This window comes from Amblyomma mixtum, chromosome 6, assembly GCF_055824585.1.
Source record: "Amblyomma mixtum isolate Tamu chromosome 6, ASM5582458v1, whole genome shotgun sequence".
NCBI lineage: Eukaryota > Metazoa > Arthropoda > Arachnida > Ixodida > Ixodidae > Amblyomma > Amblyomma mixtum.
The window spans coordinates 88,657,498-88,683,394 of NC_143017.1; the positions used below are offsets into that span (position 1 = coordinate 88,657,498).

At 50.4% G+C, this 25,897-nt stretch overlaps 1 protein-coding gene across 1 annotated transcript in view; it reads left to right on the forward strand.

Moving 5' to 3' along the window:
* The window catches only part of LOC149339621 (uncharacterized), a 180,913-nt gene that overhangs the window by 25,642 nt on the left and 129,374 nt on the right, over window positions 1-25,897 (forward strand). Inside the window, exon 4 of the mRNA XM_089550957.1 lies at window positions 15,231-15,286. Within this exon, the coding sequence (XP_089407083.1) occupies window positions 15,231-15,286 (56 nt within the window). The remainder of the gene's footprint in view (window positions 1-15,230; window positions 15,287-25,897) is intronic.

Sequence of the window (25,897 nt, forward strand, 5' to 3'; positions counted from 1 at the left end):
TGCCCGCGTGCTGTGTACCTACCTGCCGCAGTGGCTTTCTCTGCAACGAGTCAGCCTCCGACGACTGCCGGCTCGCACACCTTGGCGCGAGCCATTCTCTCACCCGAAGAAAAGAAATCGCAACAATCGCATCTTTAAAACGTCATTGATTTCCTCTTTATTTTTGCGGCATTCTTTTGCATGTATGCATCGGTCAGAACACCTGTAGCCTTTGTGCAGCTCATTAGGAATTTCTGCACTAATCAACGAGCAAACGCAAATTGGAGCTCCACGCGAAAATTCCTGGTGTGTGTGCGTGCGTGCGTGCGTGCGTGTGTGTGTGTGTGTGTGTGTGTGTGTGTTTGTGTTTGTGTTTGTGTGTGCGTGCGCGTGCGTGCGTGTGCGTGTGTGTTTGTGTTTGTGTGTGCGTGCGCGTGCGTGCGTGCGTGCGTGCGTGCGTGTGCGCGCGTGTTGTCCGGTACAACTGAGAATCGCAAAAATAAAAGTGTCAAAATCTTCCCGTAATATTTTCTTGCAGAAAATAAAAACATTGAATTGGGGCAACTATTCTGGTCTTATTTAATCTTCTTGTGTGACGAAGAAAAATGCCATTTGGTTTTATCCGTTCATTAACACTATCATCATCAGCCTATGCCCACCGCGGGCTAAAGGCCTCTCCGATGCCACTCCAATTAACCCGATCATGTGCCATCTGCAACCACCCCAGCAGGCTTCCTAATTTCATCCGTTCACTTGATTTTCTGCCTCCCCCTGCTACGCTTGCCTTCTCTTGGAATCCACTCCGTTACCCTCAACGACCTTCTGTTCTGCCTTCGCATTACGTATACATGTCCTGCCCGCGTCAATTTCTTCTTGATTTTGACTAGGATATCATTAACTCGCGTTTCTTCCCTGGTTCACCCTACTCTCTTCCTGACTGCTAGCTTTGCACGTCTCAATTTGCTTTCCATTGCTGGCTACGTTCTTTAATTTAGGTTCAACCGTTTTTGTTAGCCTCCACGTTTATGCCCAGTAAGTGAGTACCACTAAGTTACAGCTATTATGTAATATTCTCCTGAGGGATGCTGGTAAACTCTCGTCCATGATCTCAGATAGTAACTGCCTAAGGCACTCAACCCTATTGTTATTCCCATAGTTATTTCCGTTCATAAAGTCTCAAAACGCATTCGAATCAGACGGCCGCAAATTTCGTGGCTTTTTATAGCTTCTAAATTGTACCTATTGTTTTTGGACATTCGAGGGCGAAGCCGTGCAGTATAGGCGAGTTTATAGAAATCCAGCGTGGCTCGGGTTAATAACCCCGCGGCCTATTGCACGTGTACTTATGAATGAGTTGGGGAACACTTGTTTTGGTATACATTTTTTCGTAGCTCTTGATATCTACTTCTCGGCGTGCGTCTCGAGTTATATTTCGCAATCGTTTTGGGAGGGGTTGTCCGTGTATCTTGTGGTGCACCTTCTTCAGCCTTCAAAGCATACCCGAGTAAGATTTCGAGGTAGCTGAATGAATACGGGCCACCTAAATGCATTCTGGGCTAAGGATATTTCTTCGTAATCACTGCGCGAAAAAAAAAATTATTAATCGGTTCCTAGGACTTCCCTAATGCAACCGGTGTCTGCTAGCTGCTTATGCGCTTATAATTAATCGGTTCTTAGGACTTCCCAGATTCAACGTTTTTCTCCTGCTTCTGCGCTCATAAATCCCAACGAAGTCTTCACGGTCAAATCGCTTTTCCTTTAGTTTATATGTGTTGTTACCACTGAGTTAGTTTGGTTCCGCCGCGCGGGGAGGCAGACGATTCAAAGGATCCTTCTTCATTTGGTCGTTAAACACAGGTGTGGGCAGGAACACCGGCCGTGCGTATTTGAGAAGCGGTATAGTTTGGAGGCGCATGCGCAGTTTGAGCTTAGCTCCCGTCGAACCCGTAAAGTTGGGACCCTCTTCCCGAAAGACTGCCTGATGCATTTGCCCACTGGTGTGTTCCTTGGACTAGGCAGATACTACAGTTGAGCTTCTTGTACACAAATAAATAAAAGCAACCGCAGTGGCCCTGTAGGCAAGAAAATCTTGCGCATTTTACGAGCAAGAATCGGGACAACAGCGGCCGATTTCTCTGAAGGAAGCTTTTGTATTTGGCAAATTAACAGAAGCGTGCCGATAAAACTATTTTCTACGTATAACATATGTACTATTGTTTTGGCGAAAAGCACGAAGCACTTCATCGCGCGAAGCCTCAGCTATTCATGGCTGCATAAATTATGCTTTCACAAGGCGGCCTTGTTCTCACTAGTCCGAGACGGCTCCTCGCCGCGAGCATGCCGCCTCAACGTACCTCCAAAGGAATTTTGTGTTGTTATGCTGGCGATCTTCCAAGCTTCTGCTTGCCCTGATTGCACTTTGTCATTCAAATCACGGAAGATAAACGCGATACTGCTTTGTTTAGCGCTCGCAAGGCAACGCCTTCGAATGACCGCGGCAGTGATTGGACAAAGTGAGGCCGCATAAGACGGCCTGGCCTATTGTGTTCGAAGCGCCGCCAGAGGATGCAGAAATCAAAAATATATGAGCAAAATGTGAAATTCCCGTATGTAGAGGTTGCCGTGAATAAAAGGAAAACCGAACGGTACCTGAAGAGCTTCTTGGGAGGAAATCAAGCGCTTCAATCTTCACGTAGCTGTTGATGTGGGACGAACAAAGGGCGGGGCGTGGGATTTTCCAGACTAAATCGAAACCTAGGGCAGCTTTTCGTTCGGTATGTTTTATTTGCTGTATTTTACACGTTTATCACCAAGCGAAACGTGCGCATAGGTTTTGACTGCTGTCGCAAGCCCAAGTGTCGTGCAATCAGTGCAGATCCTAAACGCTCTATTACTCCACCCATCGCTTTTCCTCTTTATGCTCTCTGACGAGACGCCCGTCCGCGATTGGTCTAGCCTGTCGCGCGTGGTTCGAGCGCCCTCTGTCGCTCAGAATCTGAACGCACGCCTCAGGCAAAGTCTCGAGTTCTTCACCCCCTATGCCTTACCGAGGACTGACCGTGGCGGAGTCCCATGCAGTCAGCTCCGTGCCTAGGCACGCTTACGTAATAGATCTAGGCACTATTGTGGTAATGTGCATGTTAGCCTGCATAATACGCATTCTGAACGTCTCACCTTGCGCCTGTTCCGCCGGTTATTCATTTTTTCGCTGTCTACTAGCTCCTAATTACCCCCCCCCCCCCCCCCTTTCCTCGGGGTATCGCGTTCGCCACCTCCCCTGCCTCGACCAGCGCCGTCGTAGGCGGCAAGTAAAAGCACAGAAACCGGACAGACGGTGCACGTGGTAGCATTGGCCTCCCGTCGGGGCAGTGTCGGCTTCTGCGTCCGGCATGATTATATGCGGGCGCGAAAGAGAAAGAAGCAATAAGAAAACGAACCGATGACGTGGCCCAAGGGCAGACAATGAAAAAAAAAAGAAAGAAAGAACGCCTAAGTGAAGGACGAAAAAAAAATTCTGGTTATATGCGGCCCCTTCGATTCTCTTGTGGAAAGGTCGAGGCAGACGCCCTAAGAGAAGGAAAGAACTAGACAAAAAATAAATGTTAATAGTATAAGTCCACTCATGAGGCGAAAACGAAGCTTGCTCGCAAGCACAAAAGTAATGTGGCGTCCGGCTCACTGGGTTGCGCTATACGCGGAGGCTGCCGCAAGAGCAGGGCTGCAGCGACGTCAGCAGCAGGGGGTTTCTGGCGTCCTAAATTAATCTTAATTAGGCTAAGGAGCCGCGCGCCAACGTTTGTGTTTATTTATTGTTTATTTATTCGCCAATTCCTCTTCTTTAGCACCGTCGCGCGCCATCGGATCGCTGCTTTTTCGTTCCCTGGGATATCTTTACCGCGGCGCGTTCGAGCAACCTCGCATGCAGGCCGTCGTTGCTTCCATCGCACTCTCTCCTCTCTAATTTTCACGCTCGTTTATTCATAAAAATCGTTTTCTTTTGTCTTTGTTTCTTGGTTCAGTATACAAGGTTTTTCATCACTCTTTGCTAACCAGTTTTCCTTTTGTCCCATGTTCATTTTTTTTCCTTTTTACTTGTCCCTGTGCCTACGTCAAGCCCACCCGCAGTTAAGCATCACCTGCGTCTGCAGAACATGCCGTAATATATGCGTAATAAACGCGCGCGCGAACCGCGACGCTGTCGGCAGCGCCGTAAATATGGAAATATGGCCTGGTGCGTATACGCTGGGAAGAGCGAAGCAAATGAAGAATCGGAAACAGAAAATAAACAAAACAAATTAAGAAAAGGCTTGCGTCCGCAGAACATCCGCAGCATTACTTGAGGCGACGATGACAGCGGACGCTATAGTAATTAAGCTTGTCTAGGCACTCTGGGAGCTGTGGAAACATTATAAGAAAAAAAATAAAAAGAAACGGTAAATTCGTTGGCAGTGGCGATACTGCCTGGTGTGCGCTCCTATTCATTGATGTAAACTGCAAAAGATGTTAGGACATATCAGAACTTGGTCAATTAGGCTGATATGTGCAAGAAAATTACAACGAGAACAGATGGATATGTCCGCAGACTACACTTGTTGGAGCATTCTTGTCCCCCTGGTAGATGACCTTGGAAGAAAAGTTTCACGTCTTAAGTGAATGGGTGGACACTGACTCTTTCTGACGTTCCTGACTGGATAATCAACACAACAAATGATGGTATTAAGCGACGCAAACATGTTGTCTTGGAGCTTGAAAATAAATGATAGGGAGCATTGGCCACACCTCTGATGTCGTGTCTTATATCCAGGTCGCTTCCTTAATTTTCTTTTCACCAGGTACACGGTTTAATTTCAAGAAAACGAAAACGAGCTATATATTAAACCGTTTTCAAGAAAACGGTTTAATATATAGCTATGATTGAGGGCCAAGGCAGGAAATTATCGCTTGGGGGTTCATTGCTTTAATAGGTTAAAACGTTTTTTGTTAGCAGCCATTTCAGTTTGTTGGACCAGTTAGTTGAACAGAACATGCTGATTTTCCAAATCTGCCTCAGATGGAGGATACCGTTACAGAGGTTTAACAACAGCATGAGTTATGTGGGCATCTGCATGCGAGGTCGGCGTGTATCAGTCAAGGAGACAGTGTTCGCTATTGCCTTGACGGTAAACAAAAAAGTTTGTTTTTTTTTGCGTATTTGATGTTAACCTAGTTTATCGAGGTCGTTTATTTCTATTCCATACAGGAGATCAATACATCGGGAACTATATACTAGACCGGGATATCATGCCTTCAGGTGATGGTATGCATTAGTGTACCTAAGCATGCGCTGTCTTTCATAGTTTGTCGAGCCATTTCCGACCACCTTCATTAACACGAAACGCTCTTAGCTTGAAACCAAATACATGTGGAATACTCAGAGTAGCTATGGTTTTTGATATCGGCAATGATCCCACAGATGACCCCGGTACTAACCCGTCTTTTTATTTACGACACAAAGCTAGTTAGTGCCGCAAGAACACAAGAACAACACTCCAAAACTGCATGCACGTGCACCTGAAATACAGTGTTGCAGGGGGGGGGGGGGGGGGGTGCAAAAGGGAAGTGTTACGAAGAGAGCTCCAAGCCGGAGGCTGAAGTCCTCAAAGGTGAACGGTCCCCGTCTGCGTGAGAAGCTCCGGCTCTAAGTTAAGGAGTTCCCAGAAGACGCTGATGCGGCGAGATAACACAATGCTCTGTCACTCGTTTGGGCCTTGGGGGGATCGTTTTTCACGCAGAAGCGAAGATTGGGCGCCTTGTCATTGTCAACGAGCCCGAGCCGCGTTACTCATCGCTTGAAGCTCAACAAGAGCGATGCCGCTGCACTCTTACCCGGGCCACCGACCCCTCCTCGGCTGCTATAAAAAGATTTGCTCGCAAGCGGCGAAGAAGAAAGCCAGCCTGCGCATACCGCAGTGTACCGTGGTATGCGCTCTTGGCAACGTGCGCGCTTTGAACCTAAACACTCTTTTGCTCGAGGCCGTTTAACTCTGCTCGCAAACGGCCGATGCGGAAGGAGGTCGCATGGCTTGTGGTTGTCACGTGGCGCCATCTGTGTCGTCCGCGCGTGTGAAGATGCTTCATTAACGCTGGAAACCGCAGATCTGATAAAACGAAATCAGCATTGCAACTTCAAGTGAGAGAGCGATGAGAAGAGCCACTTAATGCGGTGCAAAATTAACCTCATAAGTTCTGCTGGAATGCAAATGTAGTACTGCAGCTTGTGAAAAGTGAGAAACCGGCCATGGCGTGGTATTTATGATTCAAGGCCAACTCCAGCGCCAGTGTCGAGGTTTCCCTTCTCCTAAGAGCGAAACGCGATTTTTCTTTTGTCGTTTGTTTTTATACTTCTCCGTGATTATACATGCGCTCATAAAAACACGCACACATGGACGAACGGATATTTCGCTGTTCCTCTGCCAAAGTGCCAAAATTGCACCAAGTCACACTGGTTGGCGCAGTCGCATTTATTTGTTATCCGGGTGCAATTATAGTGTACTTCTATCAGAGTTCCTTGTTAAAATGGCGCAGTCAAAAGTATAGAATGAGCAGTTAATCTCACGGTGTCATGCTGTCACCTTACCATCTCCTTCGCTATGCCAAGGTATAACTACACTCCCAACGTACCGTCTTTGTCAAAAGTAACCAGGCTGCATGGTTTGCTTCTAGCTTGAATAGTGGAGCCCTTGTGGCTTTCCTAAAGGTCAAAACGTGTTGGAAGGTAAGAAGACCCCCATACCTTTAACGACCATTTCAAGCTGTAAGGACTCCACTACACGAGCTAGAAGCAAACCATGCAGCCTGGTTACTTTTGACAAAGACTGTACATCCGCACGTGTTCTAGATACCTCAGCACCATGAGGCGTGGCTCGCTCAAGCCCGCTTACGGATATCTTGTTCCGCTGTCCATTCACTCACACACACACATCCACTCACACCCAGGTAATAGTATAGTGCGTCAGTATATTTCACTCGCATTTACGGGAACTCAGCTTTATTCGCACCTGTAGGTACTCAACTGCACTCGCACTTACAGCTGCTCACACCCATCGAACACATTTCCACTCGCATCCACGGGGGTTCCATTGCAGTTTCACAGCCTTGCTCACACTCGCTTCGACTCACACTCAGGGGAGCTCACGGCCACTCACAATCATTGCGACTCAGTCCCAGTATTACTCACATGTACCCAGACCCACAGGGTCCGGGTATGCATGTGAGTCGTACATGTGAGACTCTGTGGGTCTGGGTACGACTCACGACTCACTTCGCTCAGGCTTAGGGGGCTTGATTCCACTCACAATGCTTCAACTCCAGTTGCATTCGCATCCACTCACACGATATCTCGGGCCCACTCACTCTCACAACAGCGCAGTCCCGTTTGAGCTCACACGGACACACACCGACAGGGTATATCACCTTATGGTGAGGCGATGTCAGTTATCGTGCAAAAAATGCAGTCAGAAAAGTTTTGCATACTTTAACGTTCAGGCAAGCGCGTTCCCACGCTTTAAAAGTACGGACACTGCGTACTGCCATCTTCCTCATCTCGCTGGCGCAAAAATAAATAAATAAATACTTTCTCTGCGTGGGTCGTGCACAGGAAATCAAATAGCAGGTCGCCGCTAACTATAGGCGCGCACCTAGCTTGCACGACTGACGCGCTCTGGAAAAATTCCTGTTTGCGAGGCTCTAAACATTTTGTTCTTTCATTCTTCTTCGTCTCTCCGCGGCAACTCTACTAGCACGCAACTCACCCTTCTTGCGTGGGCAACCTTCATGCATTTCTTAGTACAGTTCCAATCTGAATCCAATTCTGGGCTCCGAGATTAGATGCTGCACCGCTGTGAGCCGGACTCGGGGCTGAGTTGCCGCGGACGCTTCCGTCCTGCACGTTCCCGCCGTGTTTGCTGCCTCAGGGAACCGCGCGATCTCCTCGGGATTGTTCCGTCCCGTTTTCCATTTGTGGTTCTGCCTGTGTTATAAATCTTTGAGTGCGGACTCGGGTCTGTTTCTATACATTCCGGACTGACGCCGGCGTGTCACGTTCTGCGTAAATTTGAGCTTGTTTTCAGTAAGAACGTCCGTATATACCATGGCGACGATAGAATATTCCACGTGCGCGAGCCAGTGAAAATAAAACCACCACAACAAGATCTGCGTGCGCTCTCTCCGTCCCTCCTTTTGGTTTGGTTTGGTTTATGGGGTTTAACGTCCCAAAGCGACTGAGGCTATGAGAGACGCCGTAGTGAAGGGCTCCGGAAATTTCGACCACCTGGGGTTCTTTAACGTGCACTGACATCGCACAGTACACGGGCCTCTAGAATTTCTCCTCCAAAGAAATTCTAGCCGCCGCGGCCGGGATCGAACCCGCGTCTTTTGGGTCAGCAGCCGAGCACCATAACCGCTGAGCCACCGCGGCGGCTTTTGTTGTTGCTTTTTTTTTTACCATGCAACTCTTCCCCTTATCTTTTTGAAAAGAGCTTCTTGCTGCTCGTTTTCGAGTAGTTCATTTTTTATCATCATCATCATCATTTTATTTTGTGAAACCAATACATCAGAACTTGATTCACGAAATGTTTCCACCAAATTTTTTAAAAGCAAGCAAATATTCATCTCGAAACCGCCGCTCAATCCTTCCTCTTTGAACTCTGTCGTGAAGATTTTTTTTTTCTCGTGCGGTGCTATATCTACCCTTCATCGGAGTGTATTGTCTTCCAGTACCGAAGAATCACGTTCCAAGCTTGCTATCGCAGAGAGCTGACTCATCCAGCACGTGCAAATGCTTTCTCTCACGGGCACGCCAGCGTGCAAAGAACACACGGTACGCGACAATCGATTGCTGTACATATAAGTCTCTGTCCCGTCCACGTTCCTTCCTCATGCCGACGCTCGCGAACCATTCGCAATTCCATGCGCGCACTTATCGATGTATTCATTACGCGTGTCTGGCGGCCCACTTAGGTTTTATGCCACGACAGTTGCATTTGCAGGCCATATACATATATGAAATGGAAAAGATGAAAGACAGGAGACAAGGCCGTTTTGTCCCTGCTTTCATGCACAGGAGTAGGATAGGGGGGGACGTTATCTGTGTTATGAACGGTTGCGTTACGTCTCTGTCCCTCAGCTCGCCGCCACTGCATGTTTCTCCTTCTCCGCCGGCAGAATAGCAATGCGCGTATAATACAGGCCGCGCATGCTGCGACGGCCGCGAAAGAAAACGCCACCGCCTGGTGACAGCGAGGACATCTGCAACCTTAATGTGCCGGCGCAAATAATAAGCCCGGTAAATGGGGATGAATGGCTGTGTATATATAAGAAGGAGCGCCCCCAAAACAAGAGCACTGTTTTTTTTTTTTTTTTTTCGCCCGGCACTGCCGCTGCTGCATGGTGTTCGCTGGGGGAGCTATAGCTGGACCAGTCCCGAGCGCTTGGCAGTGACTGCAGGCGCGCCGGCGGGTGTCTTCCCCCTCCCCCTCCATCCCTTCGCCCTCCCTTCCCGACCCAGACGCATCTTATTTCCTCGCCAATGACGGATGGCGTCGGCTAATGAGAAATGTCTCGTTGCCGTTGCACTGGGCTGAAATTAATAAAGGTATTACTGGGGCCTGGGAGGGCGTTCACCAGACGGGAAGAACTGAGGGGAGAAGTGAGAACACGGGCCGGGAGAGGAAGGAGATCGAAGGCTGCTTCTACAGTGCAGTGGCACACACACACGCACGCACACAGAGGTCTGTGCTGCTTATGTGTGTATATAGCACGTGTCGCCACGAGCGAGCTCGCGCTCGCGCTGATAACAAGGAAAGGAAAAAGGGAGCCCCAGAGATATATACGCCCCGAAGGAAGATATATGAGAACATCGACGCAGGCACGCACAAGCTCGCCGGGGCTGCCGCATGGTGCTTCTTTCTTGCGGACAGCGCTGCTGCTGCTGTCGCCGCTGCCTGCAAAAGCAAGACGTTGTGCACCGTCTACGTATGGGGGAGAAGTGTACTGTGGGGAAGAGGGGAGCCGGAACAAGCTATACACACGAACCAGAGAGCCCGCGGCGGCGGCGGCCGGGAAACACAGCGAGTTCTCCACTCATGGTTCGATATTAGTATTCGTCAGAGACGTATGGCGCTGAAATGGAACCTGCAGTGCGCGGTCTATGTGCCGTTATTCCTCTTCGGTTTATTCCCATAGCTCCCGCCGTCGCCGCTGCAGGTTGGGGTTGCGGGGGTGGGCTGGGGGGATGAGGGAGGCGGGAAGGGACCGATTGGGAAGCAAAGAGAAAGAGCAACCGGTGTAAGAAAAGTAATCATAAATAGCGGGATAGGCGCTGTTTTTGTTCGAGTCCGGAGTAAACAACGAGAGGGAACCACGCCACTGCCTCGTAGAGGTCGGATCGTATTGAAAATACTGTCGCTGACGCCAGGGAGAACAAAATGGATGGAAGAAAACTGGCGCGAACGCCGGCGTTCATATCGCGACGCCCGCAGACGCGTCGCGCCCCCAAGTGCGAAATGAAACATCAAGAAAAACGAGCGCCGGAACTTTCTCTCTCGAGTTTCCGCTGGATATTAAAAGTCTCGGGAATACAGACACGCGCGATTTCTTAACAACGCGCCCCGGCGAAACGACAGCGCCTCTCTTGCCTCCTACACACACACACGGTTGCAATTCTAGTTTCTCCGAACATAGGCCGCACCTGCAGTGTTCCGAGGAGGCATTGCTTATGCGTCGGGGCCGTATATCATCGGGATATACGCCGCCGCCACAGGCCCTGTTTGTCTCTGTATAGACGTGCCCATATATATATACCACGGCCCACTCTGTGCCTATACCACAGCAGCGGACGAAGGAACGGGGCTTCGACACGTCCAGATGATAAGTGACCAGCGGTCTCCTGGCGCTGGGAAACACTGCAGATGCGGTCTTAGCGGAGAAACGGGAGAAAGCCCGTGTAGTATATATGTATATATATGTCTGTGTGTATGGTCCACGCGTCCACCGCAGAGCGGGCGAAGAGCGAGGTATTTGGTACATACTGCGCGGGAGCGAAGCGCCTGTGACGCTTCGGCCCGATGCCTCTCAGAAAGTGTTTGCGCGCAACAGACGCCACATGCAGCAGGGTTTGCAGAAGCCCCCTCTTCGCGGCACAGGGGATTACGTCCCCGTGCTCGCGGCAGAAGTAGAAGCAGCAGATGCCTGGGCTCCCCTTGTTGCGCGACTCACACAACCGCGCGCTGCGCGGTCTGTCAGGAGTAGCCGCTACGTGCGCCGGTGAGAGGCGAAGAAGAACGGAGAGAGGCAGGGATAGCGGGAGGGGGGAGGGGGGGGGGGGGCGCAGGGCCATAAATCACGCTCGGCACCGGCCTTCCATCATTGGGTAGGCCGCGAGGCATGACGTCAGGCGCGCGGCATTAGCGGCGAGCTTCGCGGGGCGCGCTCGCTTCAGCGGCTTCGCGAAGCGTGAGGATGACGGGGCAGCCGGGCGCTTCGCTTGCTCTCTCTCCATGTCGGCGTTGCTCTGTGCGGCGCAAGCAGCGTTCCGAGTTGCTGGGCAGGTTGAGCCGTCTCATCCGCCAGGTTATTTGAATATTTATTCGACCACCCCGCACCTCCCTCGCCGCGCCTAGACGCCCGAAAACCCCGAAGCCTCCTCTGCCTGTCTCCAGCCGAGCCGCTGTCCGTGCCTCCTGCAGCGTGGGGACACCAGGGAATTCCGCACCGTGTTGCGTGTGCGGAGCCCCTGCTTCGACTGCCTGCGCTTGTAGGCGCGCGATTCGTCACGTGTTGCTTCATTGTCCCCACTGTTCGGCCCGTCTCTTTTGCTGGTTCTTGATTGCTCCCTGCCTGATTTATTGCCGGTTTATTGGAGGGCTCAGTGTTGGCGACTTTTTTTGCACTTTAATTTGAATTTTGATTTAGAAGGCTGAGCAATATCATGGAGGACATTGTTTCCGAGGCGTTTGTATCGCTCCAATTTTTCCCAAGCAGCCGTTTTGTTTCCATCACCCGTCAGCCTAACGTTGTTATTCACGGAGGTTGTGATGCACATCAAATCGACATTTCGCGTTAGTCGCCAGAAAAGATCTCTTTCGAAACGCGTTCTGAACTTCCTTCACGTCTCTGTAAACATAATTGCTTAGTCGAACCATTGTTGCAATGCCTGTGTCAATACAATGTTCAATCACATTCTTATGGCTTCTGCCGACCGCCAGCTGTGCGTGTTAACACGCACATGCACAGTCTTCTCCGTCTACGGGTGACATTAGCCGCCTGCGCTGCGGAGGGGGTGTCGCAAAAACTGTGCTGAAAAGCGCTTTCTAGGCGTCTGTTGATTACTACCCTGCCTTTAAAACTCGGAACTCAGGAGGTCTATGCCGGCTGCACTATGTATTAATACCGTTTTAAGAGCCACCAGTGTGCTCTGTTTCCGCCCAGTGCTATAAATGACACAACGGAAGCACTCCACGGAGCATGTAGCGTGCATTCCGAGCTCATGTGACGGAACACGCAACTATAAGGAGCAGGAAAAAGCAAGCGAATGCAGGAGGATCCGTTCTTGGCAATGAGTCAAACGACGCGTCTCTCCTTTCCCGCCCACCTCTCCCTCCTGCTCAAGACGGATGGGATTTTGTTTCCAGAAACGCGTAAACCAATCGCAGCGAAGTCCATATATAGACAGGCGCGCTTGCGAGATCGAAGGCACTTTAAACGCGGTGCGGCTGGCAGAGAGGGGTCGAGTGGAACCGGAATCCCTCGGTGCCCAGGCACGACTCGAGTTCCGTGGGGCTACTCGCCTAAACGCTCCTGTGGAATTCCGTTCCTGTCTCCCCTGTATCCTTTTTTGTCCTTTTGAATCGCGCCTCAGTGCCCTACGTTGGCTGCAGTGTATACGAGTAGGCGCTTTCCTGTTTTCCATTTCGTCTCCGCGTTTCAGTGCAACCGGCCGTGTGTACAAGGCGGACGGCATAGAGACCGGGACGGAATGGGCTTCGGTTTGCTGTCACAGTTGGCACAACCAAGACAGCCCAGAAAGTTTCACGGCTGCGTTCTTCCAGCTGTTTCGTCTTCTTCCTTATTAATAGTTTTTCGCGTCTCCACGGTCCTTTTTTTTTTCTTTTCATTTTCTGGTGCACTTCGTTGCGACGCTGCCTGAAGGGGCCGGGTGAAAGTATTGGATCTAGATTGCCCGAATACGTTTTCAATCACTGTCACTGCACCCCCCTGGCCACCGGGCGACCACCCGTCCTCCCGACTTCACGCGTGAAACTAATCTTTCCTTCTTTCTTCTTTCTTCTTGCCCGAAATATCCGAAAATCCTTCAGGCAGCGAAGAAGAATCAAAGAAGAAAAAAAGAAAGAGGGCTCTCTGCTGCAGCTATCAATCTAGGTTAGGGGGAAATACATGCATATAAGAAACCGTTCCACGTGGAAAATAAAGCAGTACTGTGCACAAACGCATACACTCACATGCATGTATGTTTCGCCTTTTCGTTTTCCCTTCGAATTCATCAAGAAACAGAAGTTTTGTATAGGCAGCCTTTCCGGCCGCCCTCCCTCGCCTGTTTTCTTTCTTTTTTTTTTAATTTTAATCCTGGTTTGAACCGCAGCCTGTCAATGAATCGGGGGACATTTTAACGAAATGAAAGAGGGCGAGTGGGTGGCCGCGCAGATTTCAATCAAGTCGGCGGGTGGTCGGTCCGCGGGTGTTGTCGCGCCCGTATATATAGTGTCGCCATATAGTTTTCATTCGAACTGACTGGCAACTCACATACGCACATACCGCTCCTCCGGGGGCTGCCGCTTCATTGTACGAATGCCGTGGAGACAGGCTGCTTCACTATTGGAGAGACCCCCGCAGTCGCGTTATTAAAAGACCTTCTTCTTCCTTGCCGGTCTTATATTCGGGGTCGGCGTGCCTGCAAAGAAGAGGGCCGTATTGTCTGGAGCGGGCCGCTATAGCCTCCTCCACATCGCAGGTCGCTATAGCGTTGCTGCGTCGTTGGATCATCGTGAAATTCGGGGAGGGGATGCTGACTGATTGGACCCCGTGGAACAATTTTAACGAGCTCCACGGTGGGACCCAGATCCCCACCGAACGACCGACCGACCCTGCCGCATTGTGAACGCCTCCGCACATCCTCCCTGACACAGCGGAGCTCTTTTTAATTCCGAGGTCGCTGAATTAGAAGGTGTCTCCTCGAGCAACTCGGGCTCAGCCAATCGAGTGCACCACACGAACGGACGGACGGACGGTGGTGCAGTCAGTTTTAACAAATGACGAGGCTATCCCTGCGTATCGATCGTGTCTGCGGTCTCTTTAGGAATGTGATTTAGCGCGCGGTGCAATTTGACGCGTGCTCTGACTTCTTGTTTTATAATCTCGCCGATTTGTTTGCCTCGGCAGAAGTATTAGTTTTTATTTGTCATTTTCGCTAGCAAGCCTTCGGTTCCAGAAAAGCAGAGCTCGATAATCCGGCCGCAGATATTGCGTTGTGTCTTTCTTTTTCGAAAAAAATAAAAGGAAGATAGAAAGGGTACCGGCCTTTTCCATACCGCTCAGTGAACAGCCCGCTTAGGGCTTCCGCCTGAACAATGTCCTACAGACAGGAAATTGGAGGATGGGTCGAAGAATCAACTGAATGGAAAAGTATACTCGAAGGACGGAGAGGAGATGGCACAACAAGGGACATGCAGAATGAGGAAAAGGGCTCTATATACACAGTACATCGAAAAGAGAAGATGTGCGTATCTGTGATAAAAGGCAGATATACGTATATGCCGCAGGTATGAAGGTAATAGCGGTTTGCAAGGCTTTAGGACATAACTCTGCCTTATACTGTCCCACCCTTATTGGCCAGCTGTGAAGTTAAACTACGTTGTTCCCAGTCATAAAATTATCCACCCCAGCCATACATGCGTCCTTACCGTGCACCGCACGTTGTCCGATACCTATAACTTTACCTTCATTCAGTGTCGATGATTTTTAAATTCGAAGCAAAATCTCTAGCATAATAAGGCGCCTCTTCTGCGGGCTGGTACTCGTTGTTTAATATAGTGCATGCATATATGAGTTATGAATTAATTATGTTCATTATGCGCGCGCTCCTCCCCTCGTGGCGTCGATTCGTTCGCACGCTGCACAGGCTGTCACGTGTATGCACATACACTCATTCATCAGTTTTTAAAGATTTAGTGCCTTCTAACATGCGTTTCATTCCGCAGGTGGCATCTTGTGACGCAAAAGTGCCTCGGCTGCTCGAGTTCAGTTTGCCGTCAAGGTAAGGCAATTGCTGTCTTCCTGTCATTGCGCGCCGCTGTGAATTTGATGGCGTGTTTTATTGTGGTGGCGCAGGAGGACACTTTCCGCTGCTTAATTGAGCATCATCGCAGTTTTAGTAAGTCGTTAGGGAAGAGTCGTACGTTGACCTGCTTACTAATCAGAATATTGCACACGTGTGTCGGGGAGAGTGCTTCGAGAAAGTGCTCTGCACGTTCATGCGATATACGGAGCATGTAAGGCACGTTTGAGACGGTCGTGGGAGAAAGCTAGGGAGGGCTGAAGGAATGGCATTGCTCAGTAGTCGCTGGTATAAAAGGCACTCACTACTGAACTGTGCTGGACATGAACACAAAAACGTAGCCTTAATGTAATCGCACGACGGATATAACCGTATATGTTGACGGGTATTTACGTTTTAAACACCTCAAGGCCAGGTGGCACAGAATCCCTGGCACAGAGTGCCTAAAGGTGCCGGCAGTGTTCAAGGTCGCTGCTGTCTGAAGATGTTGCTGCTTCGTTCAGGGAAACGAATTAGGCCTTTCAATCAGGGTATAGATGAGAAAATCATTAAAAGTAAATAAATGAAGTGCGGCGACGAAGGGTAAGTTTATGTGGTGTGGTTAATTGCGATTACAGTGTAGCTCGACGCCGTGCAAATGTCGACTTGCGCAACCAAGAGCCTGACACTGGCGCTCTCGCAAATCACGTTCTCCGGCATGTTTAGCAGCGCCTACGTTCCTTTCCCTCCCCTTCCATTTCTCTTTTCTTTACCCTCTTCAGCGTGTAAGGGGCCCGGCGGCGTAGTCCTCCTTCGGGCAGAGGCCGAGGCGCGTATGCCCAAAGCCCAAATCCCCGCGGCGGCTTCGACAGGGAGCCACGCATGCCGCACGGTCGACGCGCTGGGAGAGAGCGTGCCGCGCTTAATCCCGCGTTTTCTCGCTGGAGAGATCCGACGTTTGTTTCCAAACTCGGTTTCGATAGGGGCAAGATCGAGGGCGAATATAAGAGCAGAAATAAGCAAAAGCGAGTGAGCTAGGAGAGGGGAGGGCTCCAAGGAGCCCACGACCGAGCTCGCCGGACGGCGAAGGCCCAAAGAAGGGGGATCGAACCTATATATCTACCATCTCACGCGGCTCGCTCGCGCGCCAGTAGCAGCAGCCTCGTAAAAGAGCAAATAAGTTTCGCGCCCGCTGCTGAAGAAGAACGAGTGCAGTAGAGCTGCGCCGAAAAAAGTAAAAGGAAAGAAGACAGATCAGAATAGAAAGTGGAGCCTGCAGCTGCAACAGCAGCATCGAGCAGCAGTAAGAATTGGATTCCTTCCCGGGCGCTTCTTGTTTTATCTTTCTTTTTTTTCGCTGCCGGTCCTCTTCTCCGCGCTGTTGGGCGCGCGCACTTTCGCGCCCGTCTCCTCTCCTCTGCTCGACTCCCGCGAGGCGCCTATCCCGACGGATTTGGGCGCGCAATTGATTACAAGGCGGCCCTATGAAGAATACAGGGTTCCGAGGGGACGGCCCCGGGCGCGCCTCTCTAATCCAGGCCTAGGCACTTGTAAATCCGGCCCAGACAGGCCGCAATGGATGGCGGCCCGTCGGCCCCGGCGGCGGCTCCGGAGCCGAGAGCGTTCCGATAGCCGCCCGCGGGCCCCGGAATTGTTAATGGGTTAATGGATGGCCGTCGACGGAGCGCGGCCACCGCGGCCGCCGGGGCTTCGGCGGGGGCAGCTGCGCGCGAGGTTCACTTGCTGCACTTGCCGCCCCCGTGTGTAGTGCACGATGCTGCGTATACGCGCATCTGAGGCGGGGGTTCGCGTGGCGTTGTTGAATATGCGCATTTGGGTCGCCCACTCAAATGATGCAGTATGCACGCATGGATGCTTCGGCGTGAGGCTGCTGCAGTCTGGTCCTATATCATCTTCGCCGCCCACCCAGACGGATGATTTCAGTGCAGCGACCGTGCATGGGTAATGGCTCGTGTTCCTCAGTGTAAAGCGCGCTCGTCATTACATCAAACCGCTCTTAGTATAGTATAGGCCACCAATTATAATGACCTGCTGCTGTGGTTCGGTATACGCCGAGGTAGGGTATTGGCTTGTTTGACTAACAACCTTGAACACTGTAATAGAAGCGAACTCGGAAGGCCTTTACCTCCCGTAAGTACGAATCGCAAGGCGTGCGTCGTTTGATCGCGTTGCTATGAAAAGGGGTTGGGGAACGAAAAGCCGATCGAAGCCCGTCAGCATAACCGAAGTCCCTTAGCAGAAGAATGTTGTTTACCGAGGAAAGATTTATGAGCGACGGGTTGTCATCAGAAGTGAACCTGATCGCGCTGTGATTACCTACCAGCGCTATATTGAACAGGGGTGGTTGGTAATCGCAGCTACTCATAACAAAGACCAGGGCATATGCTTGCGTTTTTTTTTTTTTGTGATAAGCCGGTGCACACATGAGAGGAACTGACCTACATGTAATAACCCTGATTATTGAACATATTCTTGTGCTTGACGCATGATTGCCCTAGCTGCTTATATTCATAAAACCCAACAAACAAACAAATAATGGACTTACTGTTTGCACTGTGGCTCAGTAATGAAACCATTGCATCGGTACCATGCCAGCGCACTCTCAAAACTTTTGTGAAAGTGATATTTCATGGATACAGTCAGCAGACATAGCGACGCTAATCATTTGCTCCCAGCTTCCAATTATTCACTCCCCTAGTAGATATTTCAAATGTATTTTGTGTCATCTTATTCGTGCTTACAGCTCAAATACGTACCGAAACGTTGACCACTGATTTCGAAATGCCGTCGCCCATGTACAACGACGTACGTTCACCGCGACTAAGTGAATTGCGATAATCACGCATGTTTGGTTCTGAAAACCGCTATTTCAACTCCTAAATCACACCGAGACAGTTCTATCTTGGCAAAGCGACGTGACCTGCCGTGGATCATGTTCCCAGCGCTTCCACTCCAGGATCCAAATCGCATCGGTGGATTCAAGGGTACCCGGGTCCTGTATCAAATATCGGCAAGGAAGAAGGACACTTTAATGCATGTTTATTGGTTGCACTTTCTCTCTGTCACCACGCTGAAAAGGAAAGCTTTTAGGCAAGTGACCTCAGCTATTCAGCGACGGGTCTCATTCAAAGGCAAGAGATTAACGAATCTGCCAACGAACGCTGCTGCATTTCTTCTCAATGTTTCTTTTTTCGTCGCCGAATCTTCACCGGAAGGCAGCCTCGGGATTCACGAGGCCGCGCGGAAGGGGTCATAAATTCCACGGGTTGTAAATCTCTCCTTTGACATCGCTCTTTATGTAGCGCGGCTGTAAATTCTGGTCCGGTTCTGTTAGCTAGCCCTCTCGTGTGGACGGCGGCAGTGCAGCCTCTTGTGCGAGACGAAAGACGCTTCCTTCGTAATGGCCATTTTCAATCTGTGGAGCTTGAGGCGGGAAAGAGAGGTGGGGGTGGGGTGTAGTAGGCGCGTGCGAGCAATAAATCTCTCAAAACATAGCGACGATCGGCCGTGGCTGGTTGTACACAACACGACGACAGCGGTTCGTTCTAGTACCGTAACACACCAAAGGGGGCCGCTAGGGGCACATTAAACGACGCACGAAACAAAAGGACAAATCAACGAGGGATCCACGGCAGAGCTACAGCTAGCTGCAGAAGAGAAGAAAGAGAGAAAGAGGAGAAGATCTAAAAGAAGAAGGTTCGGATGCGGGGGGGGGGGGGGGGGGGGGGCGGGGGGGGTCATGAAGTCTGGCCATACACGGAGGGAAGTGCGCCGCAGAAGTACAAAAGTCGCTGACGAATGGCGAATTCCGGCGGCGGAGTCTTTTCAACAGCGTGCGCGCGCTCGCGCCCGCTCAGTGAGCAACACGCTGTGTGCTGGGTGAGGAGGCGTGGGGGAGGGGGGCGGCCAGCTCGTAATTTACAACACCGACGACTTGCGCGCTTGGCCTCCTTTTCTTTTCACTCTTCCTTCTTTCTCTCGCGTGCTCGAGCCGTGGCATCGCTGCTTGCTTGCTTCCGAGTTTTGCGGGCCCGTAGCTGCTGCTACGGCGGGCCGGGCGCGCGGGGCTAGCGCGAGCCTCTGCTGCGCTGCTACCCTTGCGAACCTTCGTGGGACTGCGCGGGTAAAGAGAGCGCAGAAAAAGAAGAAGTAAGGAATGAAGGAGCGGAATTCAGAAACAGCCTTCTCTGTGTATGTTCGTGTGTGTCTGCGTGCTTGAGCGAGCGAGCGAGAGAAAATCCGGAAAGTAAGATAAACTACAGAGTGGGCCCCCGCGTGCGCACTCGCTACACTTGTGTGCGTGTGGTGTGCAGTGCGCCGCGCGGCGCGCTGGCTGTCGCGTGCGTGAGCGCCACCGCCGCCGCACGAGCGGCGCCCGCCCGCCCGCCCGGTCCTGCTGGATTTGTCAGATTTATAAACGACTTCTTTGGACCCGCTTCCAGTGGACTGCGCGCGTTGTCGCGCCGGCTAGTTTCGCAGCGTCACGCTCTTCTTTCTTCTTCTTGCTCTCTCGCCAACTCCTCCACACTTTATGCTTCGCGTCTCACTGTTTCTTCATTTCACTCTGTTTTTTATTCGTTCTGTCCGCCCTCTTCTTACGGGCCCTCGCATTCCGAGGAAGAAGAACCAGTGTTGTGTCTGCCCGGTCCCTGCTCTCGCTGTTCTCCGCGTGGCAGTTCAATTTGCATTTGTCCCGAGCCTCGCGCGAAAGAGCCCTGCCAGCGTGAAGCCGAGCCAAGCCGAGGCCGAGCTAAGTCAAGTCGCCAAGCGCGCGCGCTCGCAGGGCGTCCGCAGCCGCGCTTCGGCGAGCGTTCGCTGAAGCGAACGCTCCTCCCCCTTTTCTTTCCTGCCGGCGTCGCCCCGCGCGATTCTCGACGCATTCTTTTTGCTTCTCCACCATAACCAGCGCACTTTCTTCTGTCTGTCCCTCCCCCATTCCCTCCGCAGTGCGGCGCAAGACTCTCATCTCGTAGCAATTAACGGGCACTTTTGCGAAACGAATGTATATCTCGGTGCGGTTCCGGTCGAAAGAGAGCGAACAGCTAGCAACGCCGTCTCCTCCCCGCAAGCCATCCTCCCGGCTGTTCTTCCTTCAATTCGCTTTCTCCCTCACCTCACCACCACTCCGCCAACCGCTCCGCCGCTACCTTTCTCCTCGACTCACGCCGCCGCCGAGTTTACGAGCTCCGCCGCGTCGGAATTGCTCTAAATTATGTTTCGCTCCGTACTCCTCTGGTGGAAGCTTTCTCACGGGCGTCGGCGTGGCCGCAACGACCGCGGTGGGTGCGACATGCGTCAGTGATGCTCACGGTCCACACATCTCTCGGTTGGAGCCGTCATTTTGTGATTTAGAGGCCTAGGTGTTTGCAAGAAGGATTGAGTGCGAGAGTAAAAAGGAAAAGGAGGAAAGAAACGAAAGACAACGAGAGAGAAACGTTGTTTTGTTCGTATATTGACCGTGAAACAGGTGGTCGCTCGCTCGTAACGTCTACAGTTAAGCTACGGCCTTTCTTTCAAAAAAGAAAGAGAGAGAGAGAAATTCGTTGACTGTCTCAGCATGGACTGTTTGCCTCTCGAAATAGAGACTCAAATTGCAGGACAGGAGCACATTTCGGTGAAATGCAACGATCTTTATAATTTGTGTGTACGCTTGGGTGCGTCTAGGCGCACTTGCATCTGCGCATGCGCACACGTACCACCAAATATGCATGGCTGTCGGTCCGGAAAGCTGCACTGCCCTTCACGTGTGTGCATGTCGCAATTCCGAGTAGAAAAGGAATTTGGCGAATTATGTCATAAACGAACTGTACATTCCTTCTCAAAAGATTCTAGCATAAGTTAACCCAACCACACCAGTAACTGGCCGAAAATGAACCAATGAAAAGGCCTCTACTGGACGCGTCTCGCGTTGGGAAAAGCAAAGCCCAACGGAGTTGGTTGGAAATTGTGCATAAGATTACAATAAATATGCGAGCTCCGGACCATATTTAATACGGTCGCCTGTGTTATATGTGCGTATGTGCCTGTTGAACATCCATTGAATGTTTCTTCGTGTTTTTTTTTCTTTAAATGCGCCCACATGTTGCAAAATTTAAACCATACGCAGCGTAGTCCGCGGCGACTCGAATATAATATGCCAGAAGGTCTGATTCGCTGCCCTGGTCGTTTTTGATTGGCTGTAAGAAAATGGCTCTCGCCCAGGGTAAGCAAGATGTATGTTGCGTACTTGACCAATAAACGAACCTGTTAAGGCCATATGTCGTTTTGCAGGGCGGTTAAAATAATGATGGGGTGAGATGTGTGTTTGCGGGTGGATATAGAACTTTTGTTGACTCCGCATATAAACTCTATAAACTGTGGAGTATAGGTTGTTCGTGCCGCCCTGTCGCCTTGTTCGTTCAGTACGTCTGTGGTGGACCTTTCTTTTGCACTGCTTTCCGTTTACTGGGTCACACCGCCGAGGCGTATTTATTTCTTGAAGACAGTAGAGTAGCGAACCTGCCAAATATTTCCGTTTAATGTGTGTGTGCGAAGTGGAGAACGAAACAATGGAAAGCTCTATTGCGTACACGAAGTTCCCCACTAGCTTTGCGAGGCATAGTCACTTCCGATGCGGTTCAGGCCAGGCGATGCACGAGACTGACAGCCACTGAAGGCCGATCACAAAAAAACAAAACAAAACAAAAAAAACTCTGCGCGCAGGTGGTGAATCTGGTTCGAGCGGAGTATTTATTTTACATGTGCTTGAAAACATTTGTTCTTGCCGAACAGCGGCTCTGTCTGCTGCTTTTCACATAGGGGAATACACCGCACTGTAGTCAGATACAGCTCAACAATGCAGTGGCAGATGTCCCTCAAAGCAATGCCCAGCTAATGGCGTCGACCTATTGCCGTGGCGTCGTGGTCAATTCTCTTTGCATGCTCCCCAGCCACCTGCGATGTGCCACTGGCAGGAGTAAATGGATTAACCACTGACGATCGGCTGACGGCACTGACTGGAACCTCTGCTTTGAGAGGCGTTTGCCGCTTAATTCTTGAATTTTATCCTGCTATAAAGTTGTTTTTTTTTGTTGTTTTTTTTGCATAATACACACCGAAATAAGCTACAACACAGTACAGCAGGCAGAGAACTGTGCACAAACCAGAAATGCTAACAGGAAATGGAGAATGAACAGTAGGAATGAGCAATCATAATCACAGTAGATGGTAAATAATTAGTATGGACAAAAATTGCAGGGGACACTTGAGCTCCACCTTAAGGGCATGAAGCGATGGTTTTAATAGGTTAGCGCCTATATTTATGCGGATTTGATCTTTGTCGACTTGACATTCATATCCCTGGGAGTCCTCATGTCACTCCTGGCGCAGTGGAGCAGCGGTTAAACGGTGGCCCTGCGATGGCAGGTGCTGCCATGGGTGCGGCTTGTGCGAACCAAGTTGCTCTTCCCGAGCAACCTCTCGCGACAAATCATTAATTTAACTGCCACTTGCAACGGTGGTCAGTTTGCTCACAATCCGGTGGGCAGGTTGTGATGACGTCACAAGGTCATGTGAGTTAGGTTGCCCACTTATAGGTTACTTCTCCGGTGATTTTTCGCTCACAACGCCGACGACGACTACGCCGGATTGTCTGCACAACGGGAGTCTTAACGCTATCGCGTTAATGTGAGCAATTAAACAATAAGAAAGCGTAAGGGCCTTACACTCAGGTCATAATCACACAAAGTAAAGCACTAAGTTGAAGGTAATACGTAAACAATAGTCAAGATGGTAACAATAAGGTCATTATCATAGAAATCTGAAGGTAATGCCATATTTGCATTATCTGTTCAGCAATCCACCCGTGCCACTACTCCGAGTCAGGGCGAAGTTGAGTGGTGATGAAGACGGTAAGAGCATCTGATGTGGTGTATCGCCTTTCGGCACCAAAGAAAGGCGTAAATGTTGGAAGTATAGTGTTGAGGGAACTGGTGGGATCGTGCGTTGAGACCGCGATGGGATCACTGAGCCACAAGGTTTCACTATTCCAAATAATCTGCCTCGTTCAACTGCGTCCAACCGAAGTTTGATAATGACAGTTCGATAATGATAATGTCTGTTGATGATGATGGCGATGCAGTCGAGGAACCCTTGATCTTGCTCCTTTTTTCTCTCTATTACTGTTACAATCTGACTCACTTTCAACCTGATCCAGAAAAAGGCTGTCGGTCCGCGTTTGAGAGTGCAGTTTTGGCTCAGATAGGAAGATCCATCCGCACAGAGAAGTTTTATCCTAAGCATGCGCCAAGCAACTGCAAGTAGAGGGCTGAGTCGGGCTGGTTGGTTCATATGACCGACACATGCGCTGATCAGCGCATGTGTCGGTCTCGTCTTTTTCCGTCCCGTCCGTCAGCGCTGTTTTGCCGTACCATTCAACTGCAAATCCTGTTATTCCAGATTCCATTAGATCTTTCTATATAAACTTCCATTTTGTAAACATTAGCGATACATTCATGAACTAACTATATTCAGTGGGCCTTTATGTGGTAGATATATGCACCCGGCCTGTGACGTATACAGTGGATGGCCTGCGGAGTGATTTCATAATTGTGAATTTCTTTCACAATTGAGTTCAGCGAGGTCCCAGCATGCACGCGGGCGCTTTTTGCATTTCTTCGGGGGAATTCGGTCGTGCAGCGGCCCTTATTGAAACAACGAAGGCGTGAACAGCTGCGGAACACCACAGACACCGAGCCGCCACGCCTGTCGTGCATATTAGCATTTGTGTCTATGTACAACCAGTGCCTCACCACGAGTTACGAGTTCAATTGGTCAACTCCAATGCATGCACTGTTTTGGACGCCTTGCCCGAGTGGAACATCTAATTGAGCCGCCTGCTGGCGAAACAATTTATTATAGTATTTGTAGCAGAACAGGTTCTTCATTCTCTGAGCATGCATTTTATTTTAGGAAAAATGTAGCCAGTTAAAGAGGCATTCATCTTCTCCATGAGATTGCCAATTTGCACTGCTTCCACACAAAAACACAAACCGCGCTTGGTCGAAGTTAGATCTAATTAATTTCTCGTTCTTGCCTTGTATCTTTGCACAAGAACAAGAAGAACGCAGGTCGAAGCGCTGCTTTTTTCTGTGTCCTTTCTTGTAGATATATATCTTTTCAGAAGAGTTCCATCAATAAGCCGGGCGTAGAATTTCTTTTTCTCTCACGGCGCAGCAGGAACTCGTTTCAGATGTAAGGCCTCCTAGAGCTGGGTATATGTATAGTGTATATACCTGCTCGAAGGTTTGTGCCTGCTAAGGCCCGTGACTATATATCCGTGTCTCCTTTCCTTACACAGCCACACACATACAGAACACGAACACGGGGCGGCATAATTCCGCGGCCGTCAGACCTGCCAATTTTTCTCTTCCACGCTATTATACAAGTTCCGCGCGCGCTACAACTCATTTTCGGGAAAACTGCGCCCAATTTCGAAAAGCGCGCACGAGAGAAAATGTGCGCGAGCTCAGAGTTTCTGCATGGTGCCGCCCTTCCCTCACCCTCCTCCCTTGGAGATATATGTACCTTTTCTCTCGCTGGCTTATTACCACTTTTCTTTCTTTTTCTTGTCCCGTGTACGTTTGCATCGCCTCGCTGGGTCGCCGCGGCTACAGGGGCTAAGCAAGCTCCGATCTGATTTGTTAGCGTGCTTTCTTTCTGGCGTTTTTCTTTTTAATATCGCGCTGTCGCACTGAGCGCTTTAACTTTGCGCACAGGCTGCCGCGTATTTATCACCGAAATCGCGCCGAGGCTCGGGGACGCAAAGAAAAAAAAAGAAACGAGAAAGAAAGATAGGATGAGAAAGACTCGGGACGAAAGATACCGTGGGACAGAAAAACGCTTCGCCTTTAACGTCGCTGCGCTGAACAAAGCGAATTAACGTATATGCCCCGTGCGGACGGACGCTATATGTAAGTATACGGTATTAAAGAAAGAAAGACACAGCGTCGCGACGAAAGACAATTTCGAGCCGCTCTATTTGGCTTTTGTTCGGGGCGACGACAGAGGGAGCGTCAGCCACGAAAAACAGCAGAGATTGAAGGAGACGAGAAATTGCGAATGAAGACAAAGACGACGCACGATGAAGACAAAACCAAAGCGGCCGCGTTTACAGCGAGGGGAAAGGAGGAAAGCGGCAAGTAAAAAGATAAAGCGTGGCCAGGAGGAGATTGTCAGTGAAAGATGCGCCTTGGAAAGAGAAACAGTGGCAGTCATTGTATGCAGGGAGGAAGGTGGTGTGGAGAGAGTGCGAATCTCGCGACAAACTTTATGGTGAGCGAGGCTTAAACAGCTAACGGGGAAGAAATATATATACGCACATATAACGAAGGTCTTTCAGGAAGAGTGAAGAAGCGGGCCACGCTTATTAATAGCGCGAGCGAGCGCTGAAAGCCCATCGCTTGATACACGTGGCGACGGTCTGCGAATATATAGATGCTCAGATATCGAAGTCGACAGAACGAAAAGCGACACGGTGTACGTGCTGAGCGAAGAGGTACGGTGTATACACTATATAGCGGTGCAAGTAAATAAACCGAGCACCGCAACCTT